General features: G+C 43.3%; 1 protein-coding gene across 2 annotated transcripts in view; it reads right to left on the bottom strand.

The window, feature by feature from the left end:
- The window catches only part of LOC137375787 (dedicator of cytokinesis protein 2-like), a 690449-nt gene that overhangs the window by 46367 nt on the left and 628144 nt on the right, over window positions 1-15938 (bottom strand). For both annotated transcript variants that reach the window (XM_068043220.1, XM_068043218.1), the window contains exon 43: window positions 3006-3090. In XM_068043220.1, the coding sequence (XP_067899321.1) occupies window positions 3006-3090 (85 nt within the window). The remainder of the gene's footprint in view (window positions 1-3005; window positions 3091-15938) is intronic.

The raw sequence follows: 15938 nt of genomic DNA, 5'->3' as shown, positions 1-15938 counted from the left end.
GGAAGATGGTTAGATTCTCTCTTATTGGAGATTGTCATTGCCTGACACTTGTGTGGCATGAATGTTATTTGCCATTTATCAGCCCAAGCCTGAATGCTGTCCAGTTCTTGCTGCATGGACAGGGATGGTATCGGAGGAGTTCCGAATGGTACTGAACATTGTACAATCATCAGTGAACATCTCCACTTCTGATCTTATGATTGAAGGAAGGTCATTGATGAAGCAGCTGAAGATGGTGGGGCTTGGGACATTACCCTGAGAAACTCTTGCAGCAATGTCTTGGGGCTGAGATGATTGGCCTCCAACAACCACAACCATCTTCCTTTGTGCTAGGAATGACTCCCGCCAGTGGAGGGTTTTCCCCCTGATTCCCATTGACCTCAGTTTTGCTAGGGCTCCTTGATGCCATACTCGGTCAAATGCTGCTTTGACATCCAGGGCAATCACTCTCACCTCACTTCTTGAGTTTAGCTCTTTTATCCATGTTTGGGCCAAGGCTGTAATGAGCTCAAGAGCCAAGTGGCCCTGGCAGAACCCAAGTTGAGCATTGGCAGCAGGTTATTGCCGTTTAAGTGGCACTTGATAGCACTGTTGATGACACCTTCCATCACTTTGCTGGTGATCAAGAGGAGACTGACAGGGCGGTAACTGGCTGGATGGATTTCTCCTCCTTTTTGTGGAGAAGACATACCTGAGCAATTTTCCACATTGTCAGGTAGATGCCAGTATTGTAGCTGTACTGGAACAACTTGGTGCAGCTAGTTCTGCAGCACTAGTCTTCAGTACTACAGCCAGGATGTTGTCAGGACCCATAGCTTTTGCAGTGCCCAATGTCTTCAGTTGTTCCTTGGCACAAGATGGAGTGCATCAAATTGGCTGAAGACTGACAGCTGTGATACTGCGGACCTCAGGAGGAGCCCAAGATGGATCATCCACTCGGCACTTCTGGTTGAAGATAGTTGTGAATATTTCACCCTTTTCTTTTGCACTGATGTGCTGAGCTCCCCCATCATTGAGAAGGGGGATATTTGTGGAGCCTCCTCATCCTGTTAGTTGTTTAATTGTCCACCACCATTCAGAACTGGATGTGGCAGGACTGCAAAGCTTTTATCTGATCTGTTTGTTGTGGGATTGCTTAGCTCTGTCTATTGCATGATGCTTCTGCTATTTGGCAGGCGAGTAGTCCTGTGCTGTACCTTCACCAGATTGACACCTCATTTTTAGGTATGCCTGGTGCTGCTCCTGGCATGCTCTCCTGCACGCCTCATTGAGACAGGGTTGATCCCCTGGCTTCATTGTAATGGGAGAGTGAGGGACACGCTGGGCCATGACATTACAGATTGTGTTTGAATATAATTTTGATGCTGATGATGGTCCTCAACACCTCATGGATGCCCAGTTTTGAGTTGCCAGATCTGTTCTGAATCTATCCCATTTATCACGGTAGTAGTGCCACACGACACGATGTAGGGTATCCTCAGTGTGAAGACGGGGCTTCATCTCCACAAGGATTATACGGCAGTTATTCCTACCGATACTGTCATAGACAGATGCATATGCAATAGGTAGATTGCTGAGGACAATGTCGAGTAGGTTTTTCCCTCTTGCAGGTTCCCTTTCCATCTGCTGCAGATCCAGTCTGGCAGATATGTCCTTCAGGACTTGGCCATCTCGGTCAGTAGTGGTACTACTTTGCCACTCTTGGTGTTAGACATTGATGACCCCAACCAGAGTACATTTTGTGCCCTTACCACCCTCAGTGCTTCTTCCAAGTAGTGTTCAACATGATTCATCGGCTGAGGGAGGGCGATAGGTGGTAATTAGCAGGAAGTTTCCTTGCCCATGTTTGACCCGATGCCATGAGACTTCATGGGGTCCCCAGTCAATGTTGAAGACTCCCAGGGAAACTCCCTCACAACTGTGTTGCCACCACTGGTAGGTCTATCCTGCAGGTGCGGCAAGACATACCAAGGAACGGTAATGGTGGTATCATGGAGATTGGATAAAAGGAATGTTTCTGTGAGTATGACTATGTCAGGCTGTTTCTTGACTAGTCTGTGTGACAGCTCTTCCAATTTTGGCACAAGTCCCCAGATGTTAGTCAGGAGGACTTTGGAGAGTCGACAGGGTTGGATTTGCCATTGTTGTTTCTGGTGCCTTGGTCGATGCTGGGTGTTCAGCTCAATTTTATTCCTTTTCAACTTTTGTGCAATGGTTTTGTACAACTGAATGACTTACCAGGTCATTTCAGAGAACAGGTAAGAGTTAACCACATTACTGTGTGTCTAGAGTCACATGTAGGCCAGACCAGGTAAGAATGGCAGATTTTGTTCCCTTAAAGGACATTACTGAACCAGATGAGTTTTCATGACAATTGATGGCAGTTTTGTAGTCAACATTGCTAACTAGCTTTCAATGTCAAATTTTTATTAATTAATTAAATTTATTGATTATAGCTAAAGTCCACCAGCTGCCATGGTGGGATTTGAATCCATGTCCCCAGAGTATTAGCCTGGGTCTCTGAATTACTAGTCCAGTGACATTATCACTTGGCCACCGTCTCCCCCAGCATTATACATGACAGTATAATAGTCACAAAAGTGCTTTGGAAAAGTTATAAATACTTGTACTGCTGCCCCCAATAGCCCAGAGGAGAGAATTATTCCCTCTGCCTGAAGAGGTGGTAGAGGCAGGAACCATCACAACATTTAAGAAGCATTTAAATGAGCACTTGAAACACCATAGCATACAAGGCTACGAGCCAAATGCTGGAAAATGGGATCAGAATAGGTAGGTGCTTGATGGCCGGCACAGACACGATGGGCCGAAGGGCCTGTTTCTGTGCTGTATGACGCCATTTCCATTTGCAATGCTTTGTGCTCAATGTCTAATCTTTCCACTTGTACTGCAAAGAAAGGCCTCTCTTCAGTCTCAATAATTACTACAATATTTCTTTCCTTGCTGTTCTGTTCATTCTAGGTTAATAAAATAAATATATATCTTACAGCAAATTCATTTTCTGGATCCACCGTTCCCTTCCGTACCGGTCGTGAGTACTGAAACTTCTGCACGTAATTTGCCTTGTAGAAGCTGGGAAAATCAAAGACACAAAATGACTTGCACAATGACGCACAACTAAGCTTGTAATCCCCTCTCTCTTAATTAGGTCGCCTAGCTTTATTAATAGATGGGTTACCAGATCAATTTAACTATAGGTGGACCACTAATTTAGTGAATGTTGGGTATTCACCTCATTGGCCCTTAGTGTAGGAGTAAGTACAGTGAATGGGGGTATTTGCTCATTACTCCTTTAGTATACGTGTAAATATAATGACTGTTGGGCATTCAGCGATCAATCATTTGGAGAGCATTGGGCATTTTTGTAGTGGACCGAAGGACATGATTGGTGGGGATGGATGAATATTGTGGCATTCTGCCAGGGGCAGAGTATTCATAAAGAACTTTAACTGAGGACATTAAATGGGAAGGGTAGAGTTAACAGCAGGGTTGCATTTAAATGGGCTAAGTCAGGACTGGGCTTCCAGATGGAGTCACTTTCTCTTGTTCCTAGCTGTCTTATCTTTTGAGCCACAGGTCTGAGTGTAAGGAGAGTTGCAGTGCAGTAGAGGAAGTGCCTTTGAATTTTATCAACATTGTCTTGCCCTTTTTTCAACTTACCAATTCCAAAGCCAGAAACCATGTCAAAATGTGATGATATAGACAAATCATGATGTTAGTAGGTTCAAGCTTTAATTTTCTCTTCAAATCTAATCACTATTTTGATATGCTCCTCCAATTCTGTTATTCAAACTCCAGCTGTAGAGTTACTGTTCCCGATTCACGTGGTATGTTAATGCTTATTAACATTGCTCAGCTGCATCCAAGCTAGCTCCTTACAGTAATAAATACAGGGATAAAACAATACAGCAAGTACATCACGTATCTATCTGGAATCACAGAGCTGAGCCTTGGAAGCAGTGGAGCTGGTTAACCATAATCTGAGTCTGTCGAATATTAGTGGTGTCAAAACCCCTGAGGTGCTTTTGTGGGTGGAAGCTGCTTCATGAACCTTCACTGATTTATTACGAGGGAAAGCGAGCTCACACCAATAACTGAGTTCTCTGCAGCACTGGTCATGTGAACAAAAAAATTGTGAGTGGTTTACAGGGAGGATGGGGGGACACAGTGCAGTGGGCTAGTAAGGGGTGGGGATGAGAAAGTGGCAATTGTAAAGAAAAGGGAGCAGCTGTTTTCAGGAAGTTTATCAAAACAGGAGGATCTGGGAAGGTGGAAGGATTTTGAAAAGGGTGCTCCAGAGGGAAGGGTTGCAATGGGTAAAGAAGAACAAAGAACAAAGAACAAAGAAAATTACAGCACAGGAACTGGCCCTTCGGCCCTCCAAGCCTGCGCTGATCCAGATCCTCTATCTAAATCTGTCGCCTATTTTCTAAGGTTCTGTATCTCTTTGCTTCCTGCCCATTCATGTATCTGTCTAGATACATCTTAAAAGACGCTATCGTGCCCGCGTCTACCACCTCCGCTGGCAACGCGTTCCAGGCACCCACCACCCTCTGCGTAAAGAACTTTCCACGCATATCCCCCCTAAACTTTTCCCCTCTCACTTTGAACTCGTGACCCCTAGTAATTGAATCCCCCACTCTGCGAAAAAGCTTCTTGCTATCCACCCTGTCTATACCTCTCATGATTTTGTACACCTCAATCAAGTCCCCCCTCAAGCTCCGTCTTTCTAATGAAAATAATCCTAATCTACTCAACCTCTCTTCATAGCTAGCGCCCTCCATACCAGGCAACATCCTGGTGAACCTCCTCTGCACCCTCTCCAAATCATCTACATCCTTTTGGTAATGTGGCGACCAGAACTGCACGCAGTATTCCAAATGTGGCCGAACCAAAGTCTTATACAACTGTAACATGACCTGCCAACTCTTGTACTCAATACCCCGTCCAATGAAGGAAAGCATGTCGTATGCCTTCTTGACCACTCTATTGACCTGCGTTGCCACCTTCAGGGAACAGTGGACCTGAACACCCAAATCTCTCTGTACATCAATTTTCCCCAGGACTTTTCCATTTATTGTATAGTTCACTCTTGAATTGGATCTTCCAAAATGCATCACCTCGCATTTGCCCGGATTGAACTCCATCTGCCATTTCTCTGCCCAACTCTCCAATCTATCTATATTCTGCTGTATTCTCTGACAGTCCCCTTCACTATCTGCTACTCCACCAATCTTAGTGTCGTCTGCAAACTTGCTAATCAGACCACCTATACTTTCCTCCAAATCATTTATGTATATCACAAACAACAGTGGTCCCAGCACGGATCCCTGTGGAACACCACTGGTCACACGTCTCCATTTTGAGAAATTCCCTTCCACTGCTACTCTCTGTCTCCTGTTGCCCAGCCAGTTCTTTATCCATCTAGCTAGTACACCCTGGACCCCATGCAACTTCACTTTCTCCATCAACCTACCATGGGGAACCTTATCAATGCCTTACTGAAGTCCATGTATATGACATCTACAGCCCTTCCCTCATCAATCAACTTTGTCACTTCCTCAAAGAATTCTATTAAGTTGGTAAGACATGACCTTCCCTGCACAAAACCATGTTGCCTATCACTGATAAGCCCATTTTCTTCCAAATGGAAATAGATCCTATCCCTCAGTATCTTCTCCAGCAGCTTCCCTACCACTGACGTCAGGCTCACCGGTCTATAATTACCTGGATTATCCCTGCTACCCTTCTTAAACAAGGGGACAACATTAGCAATTCTCCAGTCCTCCGGGACCTCACCCGTGTTTAAGGATGCTGCAAAGATATCTGTTAAGGCCCCAGCTATTTCCTCTCTCGCTCCCCTCAGTAACCTGGGATAGATCCCATCCGGACCTGGGGACCTGTTCACCTTAATGCCTTTTAGAATACCCAACACTCCCTCCCTACTTATGCCGACTTGACCTAGAGTAATCAAACATCTATCCCTAACCTCAACATCCGTCATGTCCCTCTCCTCGGTGAATACCGATGCAAAGTACTCGTTTAGAATCTCACCCATTTTCTCTGACTCCACGCATAATTTTCCTCCTTTGTCCTTGAGTGGGCCAATCCTTTCTCTAGTTACCCTCTTGCTCCTTATATGTGAAGAAAAGGCTTTGGGATTTTCCTTAACCCTGTTTGCTAAAGATATTTCATGACCCCTTTTAGCCCTCTTAATTCCTCATTTCAGATTGGTCCTACATTCCCGATATTCTTCCAAAGCTTCGTCTTTCTTCAGCCGCCTAGACCTAGAAGGGTGTTATTTTCTAGATAGCCAGTTAGTGAACGATAGTACAAGAACCATCCTTTACCCAGACTTACAATTATTGACTGAGTTAAACATTACAAGCATTCACCTCCTTAACTCTACCACCCCACAGTTTCAGTAAGTGTCTCTTTATATGCTTAAGTGAAACCCCAGTTAATGCCCACACAATTAATATACAATTAACAGATTCCCTTCTTTCTCTTTAAATAAAAATCAGATTTTATATGTCCAACCAAAATTTTAAAAGAAATCAAACCAAAAACCTCCATATTCTGTACAAAGCATTACTTTGCGAAACACTGCTCCTCTAAGACCATTAACGATTTCTTTGTATAAATGTTTCTTTTTATAAAACAGACATTTGATGACTTGCATACACCCATTTAATTTTAGAGATTTCCTTTCTCACCAGCGTTTGATTCAAGCCAGCAAGGTCAATCCGTAAACTTTACTCACTCACACTTTTCATCGAGTGTACATTTTCCCATAGTGAACGATTATCTACATGACATTCAATGGGTATCTTCAGCACACCCATTGTACAGAATCTCATCTAAAATATTTGACAAATAGAATCCTATATCCACTGCCTCCACATGAGTCAGTATTTCAGCAGCTAAAGTACATTTAATAACCATTTTTATTTTCTTAGCTTCCCAAGCTAAAGGACAACATTTCCTGTTCTCACCCATCAGAAATATTATGAAATCAGCTGCACTAGAATACCCATCAGGAAGATCAGCTTGTGAAGCATCAATAAAAATGACTAGTTTCATGTTCTTTGGGTCACCTAAGGATGGGAACTTAAGTATACATTTCTCCAGATTCAATTTTTAATGTTTTATTTGCCTTAAAACGTTCTCAACTTTACAGTGCTTTTTAGATATAACATCATTTTTCCGTGATGACCTGGCATGATTAACCGGGATGGAAGTAACATTCTCTAAATAGGATTGCTGGTTTAAAGTTATTCCAGACCTGCTCTGCTAATATCTAAACCAATATATTTTAAAACCCAACAAGCCCGACTTCTAATTTTAAATTCTATTCTAATCTTATTAGTAACACATTTCTCAAATTCTACAGTACCACCCCTAAGAAATCATCAACATACATCATGAAGGTGCCTGAAAGTTTCCCTTTATGATGCTAATAAAACATTGCGGGATCTGCTTTTAGTTCAAAACAACTTATTTTCAGTAAAACAGATTTCACTGAAAAATACCACACCACAGAAGCATCACTCAGGCCAGAGACATATTTGTTTCATTTCCATTGTTTTCCTTCTGCATCTGCAGCTTCTTTGGGCAGTTTCAGAAACACTTCTCTCTGAAAAGTATCGCCCTGCCAAAATGCAACTTTTATGTCAATTGATCTACATGCCCATGAAAATGTGGCTAAAAGAACTAAAACAATTTTCAAGATTACCTTTCCAGCTGTGGGAGAGATCATGCCAGCATCTTTATCACCCAGTCACTCTTCAAAATCCCCAGTAACTAGGCTCACTTTAGCCTTATAAGTCCCATCTGCAAGGACCTTTGCAGTACAAATCGAACTATGTGGCAAAGCTGGTTGCCCCCTATCTAGTAGCTCAGAATAAATTCCAAACTCTCTCCAACTATCTAATTTCATTTGTTTTGTCTATCTTATTAGTTTAGCCTCAAGTTTATTGACAGCCACCAAAACTGTGTGACCACGGGGACTTCTACTTCTAGTTATGTTCCAAGACTGTTCTGTGGCCTTCATTTCATTGTGTAATCTATTCAAGCTACGGCCTCTACTTGCACTTTTACATCTGTGAAGGCTGCTATTGTCAGATTTCCTTCTCGCACAATCGGAGAGTTTTTCTCCAGTCAATGATCATTTTCTGATGGAAGAATCCCACGTCCACTGTCAGTACTATCAGTACTTGCACTGCACTTTCTTGTTCTCCTTTCTTTCATCTGATTCTGCCAGTCTATGGACCTTTCTTCTTGGCCATCTTCCTGAACATTGAACCAGTTCTGATGAAGGGTCACAGGCCAGAAACGTTAACTTTGTTTCTCTCTACACAGATGCTGCCAAACCTGCTGAGTATTTCTGGCACTTTCTGTTGTCATTTGAACTTGCCAGTAGCTTTTCCTGCATGTCCCACAATTGTCCCATCCCTCCATTCACTAAACCCCTCTGGAATATGTGTTAACTGAGGACCCATTCTGGGCAATTTGATTCTGAATATGATAGCTTCATCCAGTGTGTCATGATCACCCACATTACCATTATCCGGCCCTTTATCGACTGTATTCTGTTCCTCAGGACATACATCACAAAACACACGAGCATTTGAGGTACAAGGTGCCTTGTTTCCTTCTATCAACTGCTCAGAGTCTGAGATTTTGTAATTAATCCTGATAATCATGAGGAATGAAGCTTAGCAACTTGACTGCCATGTTTGATAATTACTGTCCTATCATCACGACCTATTACCTCACCAGGGCCTTTCCATTCCCTATGACCCTATCTTTGATAATACACCAAATCTCCTGAATACATCTGTCTTGGATGGTCTTACATGATGTCTCAGAGCTCTCTGAATTTTCTTTGAGACCTCAGACTTGATGAAAGCCCGTCTCCCTGCATGTAAAGCATTCAAATATGCAGAACAAAATTGCACTAATTGTAGCATCTTTGAGAGTAGGAGCACTACTGCACAGCACAGACGGCAATTTGGGATTCCACCCATTGACCAACTGATAGGGATTATACCCTCCAACCATTTGGTGTGAATTCTTTGCATGAAACACTCATGTAGGGTCAGTTGTCAACTTGCAGTCTGGTTGATCAGCTAAGATTTTAGGCAGCATTTCATTGATCACCGCAGTTCACAGTGCCCATTGCTGAAAGAAATTTCTCATGACCATAATGTTCATGTTTTTACACATGTCTCTGAACTTGTAATTGGCAAATTCCCCTCCATTATCAGTCAGAAACTTTGCTGGTGCCTCACGTCTGGTCCCTATCAATTTCTCCATGATTTTGTCCATAATAGCCCTTTTGTCCTTGCTAAATCTGGTCGCTAGGTCTAAAAAATGAAGAATGAAAATATTTCTCTTTGTCCAATACCTTTAAAGCCACAGCAACTACCTCATTAAAGTCATGTGCCAATGGAAGGCTTACAATGGGATGTGGTGGCATCCTCCAATACTTTTCACAAATTTCACATTTCTCACTGACCTCTTCCATTAGCCTCATATACTCTTCATTAACCACACCCGCATATTTAAGCTGTATTTTTAACCTGGACAAGTAGGGTGAGCAAATTGTCAATGTAACTTTAGGTCAATTTGCTTTTTTTTCTCTCTGATTCTTATCACCTGATGCCATTAGTACTTGTCTAACACACTGATGAGAAACATCAGGTCTGGTTAATGTCCTGATTGAGTAAACTGCAGAGCCACTGGCTTTCCAAAAATAATTGCCTTATCATGCTCCATATCAGGTTTTATTTGTACCTTTTTCATGGGTTTACTTAACAGCTTAGGTATCTCACTAAAGACTAAACAGTACTGATAAAATGGCTTATTCCAGCTTATTTATTTGGAAATAAGACTCTCTTTAATGACACCAATGTATTGCCATCACCAAACCTAAAGCAAGTTGTATTTAATACTCCTTAACCTTGCATCTACCTTCACTACTTAGTGAATCTAAATAACATTTAACCAATTTGTTCCACATACTGTCGAAGTACATGTACTATCTAGCATGGCACAGTTAAGCGAGTTTGCGACTAACACATTCATCACAGGACCAAAATTCCATGTGACCAGTACAATTCATTCAGGTACATCATTATCTTCATCTTCTGCCTCAGAATTCTCTGCATCATGTGTCATTTTGAGGGTCTTGTTTCTTCGCTTCGGGTAGTTCACCACATAAGGATACTTCGAGTCACACCTGAAGCACCAATTGACTGTTCCTTGGGCATTTTTGGGATTCATTCACCTATTATTGCTGTTCCAATTATGTCGTCTGCTGTAATAGACAGATCTGTTAAAGGTGCTTTCATCCTCATTTTGCCTGTCAGTAACCCTTCCATTGTATTGACACCTGCATCCAGTATCTGACCATTTCAAAATCCCGCAATCATTGAGTCCTCTGTTCTTTGTGTTATTGCTGAATGCCCCATTTGTTCCACCAAGGCTGTAGGAAATGACTGTTACCACAGGAATTTTTTTCAAGGCAGCAGACATCTGATCCAACAGGGAGTCTCTCTCTGGGAATTAAATACCAGTTAGAACCAGTAGCCGGGCAATATGAGATACCCCAGCATAGTCAACAATGTAAATGCTAGCACTGAAGCAGGGATCTTTAAATTGAATTTATTCGATCTTTTATACAATCTATTAAAGCCCATGATATACTCTTCCATAGAATGACCATTTGTTTTCCGAAATCTATAAAAGTCTGACCATGTCTCGTTGGCATTTAATAGATCATCTTTCTTGTAAATTTCATCCAAGAACTCTTATAGAAGATCCAAACCTTCATCAGTATTCAACTGATGAGCATCTAGTTCACAAAATACTTTACTTCTGATTTCACTTCTGGTCGGAAGCAACAACACCAAGGCCACACCTTCCTCTTCATTAGGGACATAAGATATAACCCGCGTCCACATATGCACTTCATTCTTCCACTGGTCATATGGCTCAGACTCTGAGAACATCAAAGGGTAATCATACCCTTACAATTTACATTTGCTTTCTGCCATTTCTCACAATGGTGACTAGCATTGTAGTTTTTACCTGGTTTTTTTTCTTGCTTCACCTTTAGGCATACTGTAAAGGTAATGGGTCCTAACGACATTCCAGCTGTAGTAGTGAAGACTTGTGCTGCAGTATTAGCTGCACCCCTAGCCAAGCTGTTCCAGTACAGCGACAACACTGGCATCTACCCGACAATGTGGAAAATTGCCAAGGTCTGTTCTGTCCACAAAAAGCAGGACAAATCCAATCCAACCAATTACTGCCCCATCAGTCTACTCTTGATCATCAGCAAAGTGATGGAAAGTGTCATTGACAGTGCTATCAAGCACCATTTAAATAACAACAAGCTGCTCGCTGATGTTCAGTTTGGGTTCCACCAGGGCTAGTTGACCTCGTTACAGCCTTGGTCCAAACATGGACAAAAGAACTGAACTCCAGAGGTGAGATGAGAGTGATTGCCCTTGGCATCAAGGCAGCATTTGACCAAGTGTGGCATCAAGGAGCCCAAGCAAAATTGAAGTCAATGGGAATCAGGGGGAAAAATCTCCAGTGGTTGGAGTAGCACAAAGGAAGATGGCTATGCTTGTTGGTGGCCAATCATCTCAGCCCCAGGACATTTCTGCAGGAGTTCCTCAGGGTAGTGTCCTAGGCCAAACCATCTTCAGCAACTTCATCAATGACCTTCCCTCCTATCATAAGGTCATAAGAGAGGATGTTCGCTGATGATTGTATTATGTTCAGTACCATTCACAACTCTTCCAATACTGAAGCAGACCATCTCCATATGCAGCAAGACCTGGACAACATTCAGGCTTGGGCTGATAAGCGGCAAGTAACATTCGCGCCAGACAAGTGCCAGGGAATGATGATCTCCAAAAAGAGAGAATCTAACCATCTCCCCTTGATATTCAACAGCATTACCATCACTGACTACCCACTATCAACATCCTGGGGGTTACCATTGACCAGAAACTGAACTGGAGCAGCCATATAAGTACTGTGGCTACAAGAGCAGGTCAGAGGCTGGGAATTCTGTGTCTCCCCAAATCCTGTCCAACATCAACAAGGCACAAGTCAGAAGTATGGTGGAATACTCTCCATTTGCCTGGAAGAGTGCGGCTCCGACAACGCTCAGGTAGCTGATACCATCCAGGACAAAACAGCCCGCTTGATTGGCACCCCATCCACTACCTTAAGCATTCACTCCCTCCACCACTGACGCACAGTGTGTACCATTTACAAGACTCACTGCAGCAACTCACCAAGCCTCCTTTGACAGCATATTCCAAACCCTGTTCCATCTCGAATGACAAGGGCCCCAGATGCATGAGAACACAACCATCTACATGTTCCCTTCCAAGCCTCACAACATCCTGACTTGGAAATATACTTCCTCACTGTTGCTGCGTCAAAATCCCGGAATAAAAACAAAAATCCTTATCCACCAGGTTATTGTCTAGATAGCCAGTTAGTGGAGAACAGTACTGGAACCAATATTTACTCAGTCTTACATTTATTTAGAGTTAAACAATGCAAACATACACCTCTTAACTCCGCCACCCCAACCGCTCACACACACAGGGCTGGATTTTAAAGAGCCCTCGACAATGGGATCTGTAGTGGGGTGGGGGGGGGGGGGGGGGTGGTCCTGAAGATGGCCCTGGATGAGGCCCGCCACAGACCTCAACCCGGCCCGATATTACCAGTGGCAGCGAGGCCTCGTGGCGGCCCTCCCGCTACTCGGTGACGGTACCCCAATTTAAATAAATTAAAATAAGTGAATTATTTATCTCAGGTCGTCTCCTGATATCCTGCCGCGATCTTCAGCCTGGTGGCTGGCACTGCTGCGCCTTCAGATCCCTGTCTGGGGAAACGAGGCAGAACACTTGTGGGGAGGAGGGAGACGTACGGTTATCAGTGCAAGGGGGGTGGGGAATGGGGTCAAATTAGCGTCATGGGTGGAGGGGATATTGGGAAGGGTTGTAGTTGAAAGTTTGTGCAGTTTGGGGGGGGGAAGATCAGACGGTAAAGGTAGGTTTTTTGCGGGTGGAAAGGGCAAATAATTAATGTAATTGTTATTGGCGGGTGGGAGAGGGGCAAAAGAGATGTATTTATTTATTTTAATTCCATTTCCCTTTAAATATTTAAAGTTCCCAGTAGGGATAACAGCCCTTTAAAAATGGCATGGCGCTGCGCCTGCGCACAGGAAGCTGATGCTATTGCCGGGGACGAACAACCCACCCCCTCCATGTGATCGGCGGGGCGGCCCGCCCCAGCTATTTAAATGAGCTGCCGCGCTTGGAAATGCAGCGGCTCTTTGGCGTGCAGCCCACACGGGCGGGCTGCATTTTTTTTTGCCCACCGCCAATTTCCTGACGAAATTCAGCCCACAGTTTCAGTCAGTGTCACTTCTTACGTGCTCAAATGGAACCCCAGTTAAGGCCCACCAGCTACATACAATTAGACACAATTAATATACAATTAACAAAGAGGGAAAATGCTTGATATTTGGGCATTTCTTCTCTCACAACTGCTCTAATAGTGCCCTAAAAGGAAGGGGCTGTGTATGGTCTAGAGTCACTTAGTTGGTTTTAAAATGGCTACATATGCTTCTGCACAATCCCAAGGGCACATACTGCTCGTAAAATGTGCAATGTGGCCAGCATGTAGTGTGCTTACCCCAGGATGGGCTAGCTCAGTGTGAGAACAAGGAACTTGAAATGGTAGGTTTCGGTTAGGGCAGGAAAACTGATACTGAACTAGCCTCTTTAAACAGGACTAATGATAATGGTTTGTTTACACAGGGAGGTGATAACACAGCCCCATTACATGGGGAAGTGGTAACACAGCACATTTTGACACGGATAGTGTTATCGCCATTACCTATCTTAAACTGTAGAATGCAGCACTTGTCCAAGTCTACTGTCACGGTTGTATTTGGACCACAAAGCTCTTTGCAGCCTTTTAACATGACAGCAGCGACTTCTGCCATTAAATGAAGTTCGACACAGCAACCTGCTGGAAAGAGATTGTAGCATCTCAAACTGGGGGCCCCATAACCTGTGCAATATGGACATAAGACTTGCCTTTTCCTGTGATTTTTCCTGAAGTCAAATAGCTACAGTTCCGAAAAATATTCCATAGAGCAGGCACCAGGTGGCAATGCAGGTTTAGAAGTTCAAACTATTGCTGGTGAAAGAGTGTATGAACACTGTGATCAAACATTTTGCACAAAATGTTGAGCTGGCCTATTTTGGCAGGGCCCATGAGAAATAGCCTGCCTACATCGGGCTTCTGGCACAGAAGCCTTGTGCAGAGAGTTGGAGTTGTATGCAAACGCATGGATTGACCCCGAAGCATAATTCCTCAGCAAAGGCCTCAGCTTCATCCCATGATTACCAACTCATTGGATATATTCTAGAAGACTCATGACATGACCTTCTGCCTCCTACTGCACGCCCCCCTCCCCCCCACACCGCCATTCTCGTGCTGCCCAGCTTTCTCACATAAATTGGAAAGCAAGCAGAATCGTCCTTAACTAATTGACTGGTTCTAGACTGTCTTTAAAAAAAACAGCCTTTTTTCCCCAGCTTCAGTATTTTTTTTAAACTGATAAACAAATGATCACTGTAAATGAAAAAAAAAATCACTTAAAAATAAATTCCCTCGATTCTTCTCCTGGATTCCTTACAGCAGTGACCTGGAGATTAATCTTTAATTCCTGGAGACTCCAGGAAAATCCTGGAGGGCTGGCAATCTTACCATATCTCTTTAAGCACCATCCCCGCCCCCCAATCTCCCAGCTTGCCATGAATCCTAGCTCTTCTGCCACGGAGGCATCCCCCCCCAGCACCCCCACCCAACCGCATCTCATGTCTTCAGAATTCACATCCAGTTTGGACCCTTCCTTTTGTCCTCCTGCCCCCTCTCAATTTTGATTGATGGAGTAGTTATCTCAATTTCCTCTCAGTTCTGATGAAAGGTCCTTAACCTGAAAAGTTAATGCTCTTTTTCTTTCCACAGATGCTGTTGGATAGTTACTGTTTCTATTCCTCCTTCTGCCTCAAGCACAGTGCAATTGGTTTATGTTGGCTCAAAAACTCAGGTCTTCACAACATTGGGAAGCCGAGATTTCGACCGGTGTCTGAGGATCGCATTCTCTGATTTTGGGGAAACAAAAAGCCACCAGCACAAAGATTGTACAATTCAATCCATCAAGTACTTAATTCAACCCATTTAATCTACTGAGGTAAAGTTCTGCAAAAAATACTCCAAAGGTCATCAAAACATTCATCCAGTCTTGAGATGCAACTCTGACCTGCTGCACTCAACAGGTCGTTTTCCAGGGATCAGGAGAGCACCACCGTGATGTGGATAGTATTAGATTATCTCAGTGTGTGTTGTGCTGGTGTCTCTGATGGGAAGTTAAACCATTTGGGCAAAGATAAAATATAAACTAGTTCTCTTAGTGCTTGTTGATGTGAGTCAACCCATTCGGAGGTTTGACCTACTAACATAATAGCTTTAAGCTCGCTTTAAGCTTTAAACAAATAGATTTGACACCTTGCTTAGTTACACCAGTAATCCAGCTTTAACAAGAGTCATGAGAGGATCAAATAAATTTGATTACCTAACCTAAAGGGCATCACTTCAAACAGTCGATGAAGAATTTAAGGAAGTTTGATAAAGTATCACATAAAAGACTTGTTAACAAAATTGAGGCTCATGGAATAGGAGGGTCAGTGTCAGCTTGGATAAAAAAAATTGGCTTAAGGACAAAAAACAGTGAGTTGTGGGAAAAAGTTATTTTTCAGACCGGAGGATGGTTGATAACAGTGTTCCCCAAGGTTCAGTGCAAGAACCAC

The sequence above is a fragment of the Heterodontus francisci genome, chromosome 12 (genome assembly GCF_036365525.1).
Source record: "Heterodontus francisci isolate sHetFra1 chromosome 12, sHetFra1.hap1, whole genome shotgun sequence".
Classification (NCBI taxonomy): Eukaryota; Metazoa; Chordata; class Chondrichthyes; order Heterodontiformes; family Heterodontidae; genus Heterodontus; species Heterodontus francisci.
This window is presented reverse-complemented; position numbering and strand designations above follow the sequence as displayed.